The sequence below is a fragment of the Eptatretus burgeri genome, chromosome 8, assembly GCF_056783735.1.
Source record: "Eptatretus burgeri isolate ZD-2024b chromosome 8, Ebu_testis_v1, whole genome shotgun sequence".
Lineage (NCBI taxonomy): Eukaryota > Metazoa > Chordata > Myxini > Myxiniformes > Myxinidae > Eptatretus > Eptatretus burgeri.
The window spans coordinates 90,778,042-90,787,860 of NC_140968.1; the positions used below are offsets into that span (position 1 = coordinate 90,778,042).

The 9,819-nt window shown below is 42.8% G+C and overlaps 1 protein-coding gene across 6 annotated transcripts in view; it reads left to right on the forward strand.

Moving 5' to 3' along the window:
* CCP110 (centriolar coiled-coil protein 110) overlaps positions 1 to 9,438 on the forward strand; it is a 48,074-nt gene extending 38,636 nt beyond the window's left edge. For 3 of the 6 annotated variants that reach the window (XM_085892967.1, XM_085892965.1, XM_085892968.1), the window contains exons 9-13: positions 3,141 to 3,263; positions 8,382 to 8,440; positions 8,769 to 8,885; positions 8,970 to 9,028; positions 9,214 to 9,273. In XM_085892967.1, coding sequence (XP_085749093.1) covers positions 3,141 to 3,263; positions 8,382 to 8,440; positions 8,769 to 8,885; positions 8,970 to 9,028; positions 9,214 to 9,266 — 411 coding nt within the window. In that variant the 3' untranslated portion in view covers positions 9,267 to 9,273. Of the gene's footprint in view, positions 1 to 3,140; positions 3,264 to 8,381; positions 8,441 to 8,768; positions 8,886 to 8,969; positions 9,029 to 9,213 lie in introns of all 6 variants that reach the window. The other 3 variants (XM_085892970.1, XM_085892969.1, XM_085892971.1) reach the window with 3 other exon arrangements.
* Positions 9,439 to 9,819: the final 381 nt, after the last annotated feature.

Here is a 9,819-nt window from a genome sequence, read left to right on the forward strand (position 1 = left end):
AGGGCGCGCGCCGAACAGCGTGTACAAAACCACGGATTTTCCGCTTCAAAAACGGATCAAAAACGACACACGCCCACTTTTGTTCCGTCCAATCGGTGAGCGAGGGGCGATTTGGCCCCGCCTCCAGGGCGTTGGAGGGCGATCGCTATATGCAAATTTATGGATCAAAATGCATTCACGCCCACTTTTTCTCGGGCCAATGGGGAGCGAGGTGAAAGGTCGAAGGCAGGGGGTCAAAGATGAGAGAGCGAAACCACGGGGCTTGTATAAGCGACCGCGTTCGTCAGTCAAGAAGAGAGAGTTAAGACTTCGCAGTCGGTGGAGTTGGGAAGAAGAAGCAAGAAGGAGTTGGTCGTCGTCGTGTGCGTTGGAGTCGGAGCGAAGGGGACGGAGCTGTGGAGAGGCGGCGAGGGCAGACGAGGGGGTGCTCGCGTCGTGCCGGGAGCTGCACACCAGGGAGGCCGACGGCGCGACCTGGCCGAGGTGGAGACGCTCGTCGCGGGACTCGAGGCAGAGTAGAAATCCTCCTTTCCCCCGAGCATCAGCAACCCCCTCCTGTTTCCCCCCGCGCTGAGATAGTGCGACCAAGGGGGCCCCTTTTCCCACCCCCTACCAGACACTGTCCGCGAGGCCCGCGGAGTTGAGGCACCATCGCCGCTCCGCGTCTCATCACCAGACGGGTAGGCCCGACCCGGTCTCGGCCTCAGGCCCGCCTCATCTTTGAGGGTGTTCTTTTCCTTGGTTTTGGGTATGTGTTGTCGGCGCCGTCTGTGAAGTAAAATTGTATAAGTGTTGCCGTGTGCTCGCGTAATCGGTATTAGATCTGCATTGTCGCATTTGCTTTTTGGGTAAAATTGCATTGTGTTTCTTTTCCTTTTCTATGTGCTTTTGGTGGAATTGAATATGTGTGCTTCCCGTGTGCCGCGAATAAATGTGCTTTGTGTTGAACTGTTTCCCGCTTCGCTTCGTCATTTCTTTCGTTGAATCCTCATCTTGCTTCACGTAAAGGGTTGGTAGTGGGCTGAATACGCCCGATAATTAATCGAACCGTCGAGGCCGACGATAACACCGCTCGGTTATCCCGATAGTACGGAACGGGTCGCTTAAGTGGCCCGTGTCCAAAGTCGACCTGCGGCGAGGTGCGATCGCCTGGTCTACCCTCCGTGTGGGTACTTAGGTAGGTCGAATTTGGCGAGCAACCCTATCCCACGCGGGGGCTGATTGGCTCGATCGCGGTGAGACCGAAAGGTCCACCCGTGACTGGTTCCCGGCGTTAGTCCGAGAGGGTCACGACTGGATTGTCCGTCCGGTGGGCGACGTGCCGCGATTCGAGTTACGTGGCCGTCAGCACGCCGGCGGGCGCGAATCAGTAACAATATATATTAAGTTCTGAATCAAAAACAATGGTTCTGTAATATTAATGAAATAGAATTGTGGAGACCAAATACTTTTGTCAATTTCAACTTATTTTTAGAGAAAATTGTGAGTTGTTTGAAAAAAGTGCAAAGGTGCCAATATTTTTGGCCATGACTGTAGGTCAAGAGTAAATTGAGGAAAAGAAGATAATGTAGGACGGAATGAGAAGGAAAGGAAGTGAGCAGAGTTTGGGAGAATGTAGGTGTATAGTCATAAATTAGAAGGGGAGGCACAGAGAAAGGAGAGAGAGGGTAAAGAAAAATTCTCCCATGTTGGCATACAAAATAAGTAGATGATTGAAAAAGTGAAGGACAACATGGTAGCAGAATATTGAGTGGAAACAGAAGGGATGTTCTGCCTCTCCGGTCTGGACCGGATAGCATACAGCTAACCCCCATCCGCCAATGAACGTAACGTCTAACAACCATGCTGAGGCTTAGAGTTCTTTATTCTTGACGAATGATATGAATTGTGGTAATCGCTGTAACAAAAACAAAAATAAAATGTTATAGTAAGTTGACACAGATATTACGGTGATCGTTATACATGTACAAGATGTATATTAAAATCACTGATCAGAGTAACGGTGTAATGACAAATTAGAGTCACTAGAATAGACCGCAGAGCTTTACATTTGTCTACACATCAAAGTTGCAAGTTCTTTCCTATAGGTTGTTGTAACACAATTGTCAAAGTTCGTCGGTAAAACTAGAGCATCAAACTGTTTTATGCCGACATAAAGTCACAGTACAAAATTCTGGTGTTGAACAATAAACAAAACTCATCACTCACACTGTTGTTGGCCACAGTCTGGCACAAAAAGCATTTTTCATCGCAGCGGGCAAAAAACCACATGGCAAGGCGACATTTTTAACACAGCGTCTCCTGGCTCACGGTAGGCGAAGCAACAACAATCAATATGCATGACTAGTTAACCGGCACAGTGTGGCGGCGGCATATCTTGGCTCTCGGTTGGCGGAGCCACAGGGAAGCAACAACAATGAATACACATGACTAGTCAACCGGCACAGTGTGGCGGCGGCATATCTTGGCTCTCGGAAGGCGGAGCCACAGGGAAGCAACAACAATGAATACGCATGACTAGTCATCCGGCACAGTGTGGCGGCACAAGGGACATAATATTGAGTGGAAACAGAAGGGACAGAATATTGGATGGGTTATTGAGGAAAGTAGGGAGGGACTTGTATTCGATGATATTGTTGAGGAGGGTGGAGTTCAGGGAGTTCCCCATGTAAGTGCCACTCAAAATCTGATGGCATTGGCATCCAGATCAGGAAAAATAGTGGAACAAGTCAGAGTATGAAAAAACATGTAGGGATGAATCCTCACTGCAATTCATGGACGAGTGTTTCTTTGTTTGTGGGTTTGTTTGTCACGCTACTCCTCCTACAGCTCTGCATTACGTCCAGACTTGCTACAGAGGATCAACATGACCCCAATTTATGCATTGGGGGTGTTTTTATCTTTGCCGGTGGTCTTGGGGGATAGAGGAGTGGGGGGGGAGGGGATGCAAATTCTCAAAGTAAATGTGTATCGTGTCATGCTGCCTCGAGGTGGGGGAGGGTATTGCCAGTCTCCACCATTTACAGTGCAGTATTCTTGTCCCCACGTTTTCCAATGCGGTGAGATGTTATGAATTATAAGCAGAACATATGTTTTTGCTTCGTGCACGTAACCCGGGTTATTTCTTCTTGCCTATGCAGTGCTGTCAGTTGCTTATACACCGCCCAAATAAAGGTAAGCGTCAGAAGAACACGTTGCATGCTTGGAACAAGATCGCCCATCGGGCGGGTCCTCTGCTGGTCCCCAAAAAACAACCAAGCAAGGTAGTAATGACACCGCAACTCGAACACCACAGTCCTTTTACGGATTGCCATCACGACATCTTCAGACATTTTTCCGTCTCAATCCCACAACAAATAAAATGCACACAATCACACCAACCCACACTACGTACAAATCTGCAACAACCTCTAACATAGACATCTTTATTCAATTGTTACGATTGCCACCTATGTCAAAAGGTGTTGTGATTGCAATCCATAAAAGGATTGTGGTGTTGTATTGTGGTGTCATTCCTTCTTACCTTGTTACTTACGAAATCTAAAGATTTCGTAAGTATATTGATGACTTCCGTCATCTGTTTGTGTGTTTGTGTGTGTGTTTGTGTGTGTGTTTGTGTGTTTCTTTGTAGGCATGATAACTCTAACAGAAGAAGCTCCCAATGTCAAATTACCCCACGTGATTCAGGAGGGTGATTGCTAGTGCTGATTAGATTTTGGTCAAAATCGGTCAAAGGTCAAGGTCACAGTGAGGTCAAACATTCGATTTTTGATGGTTTTGTACAGAATCATCGTAGAAACTTCTGGTTTGTGTCGCTATCTTCTCAAGAGACAGCTTTTATTAGACAAGGTCAGAGGTCAAGTTGATGATTTCGTAAGTACCAGTGTATGACTTTGTTTGTTTGTTTTTGGAGGGGGGGGGATTCCATCCCTTCATGTTTTTTCATTTTTTTAAATGTTTTTTTTTTTCTAACTTATTACAGTTATTGTGATGTTTGGCACTTCAACTCACCAGGACTGAAGTGATTCTTACAAAGATTTATTTCCTTTCAATTTTTCAAAGGTCAAACATGAGCTTTTTTGGTTGAAAATCCCAATACTTTGGAAGTGCACAACCACCCACAATCACCAGAAAAATTAAAAAGGCCAACTTTACCATGCCGAGTTTTCGGAAGTTAAGTGTATTGATTGCTACCTGTGATTTGATATTGCCTTTTGGGAACTTGTTAATTAACCATGAGGTGATTAAACAAAAATTATTCATTGGTCACAGCAACCTCCAGCTTTCCTAAATCCTTGGGCCAAATTTTTGATTGTAATACAACCAGAAAGTTTTGTTGAAACCTCGTGAAATTCCTTGTGTTTCCATGATTGTCATCCTTAAGTCGTAGCAAGTAGTGTGCGTGAGTACTCACCGTTGTATTCTCACAGCAGCACAGTTTACTTGTGCTGTATTCATTCTGGTGGATTTTAAAACTATCTTGGCCTTGGATAGGGAAGTGAATTTATTATGTTTCCAATAGGCCTTGTTTGCTTATTTGTTTATTAAGTCAATAGCTCGCATTGTTTAAACTAGCTGAGTACACCACAGAGTACACACTCAATCACCATTTGACATGTACTATCCCATAATGACAAAGTGAAAACGTGGTTTTAGAAATTCTTACAAACTAATTAAAAATGAATAGCTCAAATGTCTTGTGTCAATAAGTATTCAGCCCCCTGAGATTTGAGTTTTTACAGCTTCGAGTCTTCTTGGCTATGTCTGTACCAGCTTTGCACATCTGGATTTGGGGATTTTCTCTCATTCTTCCTTGCAGATTTGCTCAAGCTCTGTTAAGTTGGATGGGGAGTGTCAGTGAACAGCAATCTTCAAGTCTTTCCACAGATTCTCAATGGGATTCAAGTCTGGGCTTTGGCTGGGCCACTCAAGGACTTTGACGTTCTTGTTCTGAAGCCATTCCAGTGTTGCTTTGGCTGTATGATTGGGGTCATTGTCCTGATGGAACGTAAATCTTCACCACAGTCCCCATTAGTAATTCAAAAGGTCTTTTACACTCTGAAGCAGGTTCTCCTCAAGGATTAACCTGTATTTGGCTCCATTCGTTGTTCCCTCTATCCTTACAAGTCTTGCAGTCCCTGCTGCTGAAAATCATCCCAATAGTATAATGCTGCCACCACCATGCTTCATGGTTGGGATGGTGTGAGATGGGTGATGAGTTGTGCTCAGTTTCTGCCAGATTTGCACTTTGCATTCAGGCCAAAGAGTTCAAATTTCATCTCATCAGACCACACAATGTTTCAGTCTTTCACGTGCCTTTTTGCAAACTCCAAGCGTTCTGTCATTTGCCTTTTTCTCAGGATTGGCTTCCGTCTGGCCACTCTCCCATAAAGCCTAGATTTGTGAAGTGCTGCAGAGATATTTGTCCTTCTGGCAGATTCTCCAATCTCAGCCAAGGAACTCTAGTTCTGTCAGAGTGATCATTGGGTTCTTGGTCACCTCCCTGATCAAGGTCATTGTTGCCAGGTTGCTCAGTTTGGGCAGACGGTCAGCTCTCGGAAGAGTCTGGGTTGTTGGATATTCTTTCCATTTTCTAATGATGGAGCTCACTGTATTCTTGGGAACTTTCAACACTCTAGAAATTGTTTTATACCGTTTTCCAGATCTATGCCTCCTCACAATTATATCTTGGAGTTCTACAGACAGTGCCTTGGACTTCATGGTGGAGTTTGCACTGTCAACTGTGGGACCTTGCATAAAAAGGTGTCTTTTAAAATGATGTCCAATCGATTTAATTGGCGACTTGTGGACTCCAATCAAGTTGTGGAGACATCTCAAAGATGATCAAAGGAAATTGGATGCACCTGAGCTCAATTGAAAGTATCATAGGAAAGAGGTTGAATACTTATTGACATGACATATCAGCCTTTCATTTTGAATTATTTTGTAGAAATTTTGAAAAAAAAATTTCCAATTTGACATTATTGCATATTATGTGCAGGTCAGGGCGAAAAAAAAAAAAGTTTAATTCAGGCTTTAATAAAACAAAATGTGACAAAACTCAAGGGATCTGAATACTTTCTGAAGGCACTTGTACATATGTACAACATACTTTCCCTCCATGATATAGAGATTCTGCTCAATGACCATTGACATATGACTGATGCAAAAAAAAAAAAAAATAATCAATTTTCCTTTCTTTCTTCTGAATCTCCATTCCTTTTTTACTCCCCCCCCCCAACCTCCCAACCCCATGTATTCTCCTATACAATTGTTTTTTATAAACTAATTTCAACACCATTTCATTTCAACATGATCTATCTATAATTCCGTGTGTGTGTGTCCGCTGTTTCTTGACAACCACTGGTCCGATCTAAATGAAACTTGCCAGGTATATTGCTGGGGCCCTGAGGATGTGCCTTTTCAAGGTTTGATATTAATCGGACAGGCGGTTCCCAAGTTATGGCCATTTATTTACCAAACCAATGACAGGACACGTTGCTGCGTAGGCATGGCCGATGGGGAAAGGGTGCCTTAGTTACCAATGACAGGACACATTGCTTGGCGTTTTGCACCCACAGTATCTATCTTCTATCTATCTATAATTCCAGCAATCTGTTTGTTTGCCTTTCAAAAGGTTTGAAATTAATCGGAAAAGTGGTTCCCAAGTTATAGCGCGTAACCCGTATTGGGGAACGTGCTCTAACGTACGGACTTCCGGATAGTGATGACTTACTGTATCTATATATTAATACTGAAGGACCAATTTTGTGCACTTCCTCGCGGTCGCGTCACGTTTTTCTCGGTACTGTGACCTGGACTGAAAGAAACTTCATACCTGTAAGAGTGCATCGCACATAGTTACAATAGTCAACCTTCAACTCTGAAGTAGAATAAACACTTCGTTCATGGAACGGAATCTGTCTGACGGGGTTGCGGCTAGTTCTAATAATTTCTCGATTTCTTATGCACATTTATAGATAAACACAATGCCCCAATCCAGTCGTCGTTTACGAGAGCAAAGGAATGGACTGTAGTACTGTAGTTGTTTGAAAAAAAAAAAAACATTTTTTTTGCACACACGTACGGGCATGCGAGAGTGAAGGAACGGCCTGTGTGGTTGTTGTTTCTGGCACGTGGTTTGAAAGTTTTTTTTTTTTTGGTTTTTTTTTTTTTTGCACGTACAGCCAGGCACGTATGAGCATGCGCTAGTCTATCTATAATTCTAGGTGTGTGTGTGTGTGTGTGTGTGTGTGTGTGTGTGTGTGTGTGTGTGTGTGTGTGTGTGTGTGTGTGTGTGTGTGTGTGTGTGTGTGTGTGTGTGTGTGTGTGTGTGACCGCTGTTTCTCGACAAGCACTGGTCCAATCTAATTGAAATTTGCCCTGTATATTGCTGGGGACCTGAGTTTGTGCCTTTTCAAGGTTTGATATTAATCGAACAAGGGGTTCCCAAGTTATGGCCATTTATTTACAAAACCAATGACAGGACACGTTGCTGCGTAGGCGTGGCCGTTGGGGAAGAGATCCTCAGTTACCAAGGACAGGACGTGTTGCTTGGCGTTTTGCACCCACAGTATCTATCTTCTATCTATAATTCCAGCAATCTGTTTGTTTGCATTTTCAAGGTTTGAAATTAATCGGACAAGTGGTTCCCAAGTTATGGCCAAGTTAGAGCGTGTTCCCCATTACGGGTTACAACGTATGGACTTCCGGATAGTGATGACTAACTGTATTCTAATAATTTCTCGATTTCTTATGCGCATTTATAGATAAACACAATGCCCCAATCCAGTCGTCGTTTACGAGAGTGAAGGAACGGCCTGTGTGGTTGTTTGAAAGTTTTTTTTTTTTTTTTTTTTTTTTTTTTTTGCGCGTATGGCCACACGTACGGGCACGCGAGAGCAAAGGAATGGCCTGTGTGTTGTTTCTGGCACACGGTTTGAAAGTTTTTTTTTTTTAACATACGGCCACCAAGTTATGGTCATTTATTTACTAAACCAATGACAGGATACGTTGCTACGTAGGTGTGGCCGTTGGGGAAGAGATCCTCAGTTACCAATGTCAGGACACGTTGCTTGGCATTTTGCACCCACAGTTTTTATCTTTCTATAATTCCAGCAATCTCTGTTTGTTTGCCTTTTCAAGGTTTTAAATTAATCGGACAAGTGGTTCCCAAGTTATGGCCAAGTTAGAGCGCGTTCCCCATTACGGGTTACAATGTACGGACTTCCGGATAGTAATGACTTGCTGTATTCTAATAATTTCTCGATTTCTTATGCGCATTTATAGATCAACACAATGCACCAATCCAGTCGTCGTTTACGAGAGCGAAGGAACGGCCTGTGTGGTTGTTTGAAGTTTTTTTTTGTGTGTTTTGCTAGTACGGCCACACACGTACGGGCACGCGAGAGCGAAGGAACGGCCTGTGTGGTTGTTTCTGGTACGCGGTTTGAAGGTTTTTAAAAAAAAAAAAAAACATTTGCACGCACTAGTATGTATAATAAGCAGAAGCCTGTAAACGTCAGATGCCTTTAGAATGGTGCATAAGAAACAAAGCTCAAATAATTCCTAAGCAATCATCAGTCCTGTGTCAGAGTGGTGATCCGTCCAGGATTGTCACCCTAGCCAAGAAATTGCCTTGGCTGAAGCAACATTCTGTATATAGTAGAGCATTGTGCATAATAGTAACAGTAATAATAATAATATTAATAATTAATAACAGCATGCAAATCACAGCAAACGTTTTTCCATTTTGCTCTCTTGTGCAGCTGCATGCCGCATTATCAGAAGTGCATAATATCTTCCATTCGGCCAATCCTGCCATCCGCATGCGCATTCTACAGCGGGATCGTGACTTACAATTTGAAAGGAAGCACAGGCAGATGGTAAGCTGTACCAAGCAGAAATGTGAGTTTGGTGTTTTAAAAGCAAAGCCTTTTGAGTGGCTTTTGAAACTTTTATCACGACAGGACAAACTACAGAATTCGAGCAAGAGCCAGCAGAAGGCATCAGGAAAGCGGCAAACAAAGTAAGGCCAGTTTTGTTTGAATATGATTTGAATGAGACCCGATGAATGGAGAAAAATGTTTTCATCTTCAGATTGACTTTGTGCTGCAATTGGCACAATACAGGGGCTTAAATGAAACTTTCAACTGCAAAGGCCTGCTCTCCCAGCGAAATGAGCTTACCATTGCTTTATTATTTCTCACACAGGGTGGTTGATGGAAAGAGTTCAGAGAGTAGAGCGAATGTTCGCAGGGAGTTGAGCAGACAGCGGGCTCAACACGGACACAAATCATGAACTACGGATGTTTGTGACGTTTGTTATATATACATATTCATATAATTTTATTTTTTTTGTCAAAGATGTTTAGCTCTCAAAGCTCTTATTTAAACAATTAGCATTGATTATTTTGATATATATGTATTGAACATATATATATATATATATATATATATATATATATATATATATATATATATATATATATATATATATATATATATATATATATATATATATATATATATATATATTCCCAGAAGGCTTTTTTTTTTTTAAAATTCAGATTGTCAATAAACTGTTTATTTCACTTCGGTAATGCATTATTACTTCCGCCACTGAAGGTGGACAGAGATTGTGTTTTTACCTCTTTCTGTTTGTTGCCAGAATCCTTTGGATTTCGGCAATTATGTTGGTCAGTTGTGTGTGTCATTCTGTGTCTGTCTGTTTGTGTGTTTGTTTACCCTGTAGCAGCCACACCATTTCAGCGATCATGACCAAACTGGGTACATTCGTTGGCCATGGTCCAACTTAGA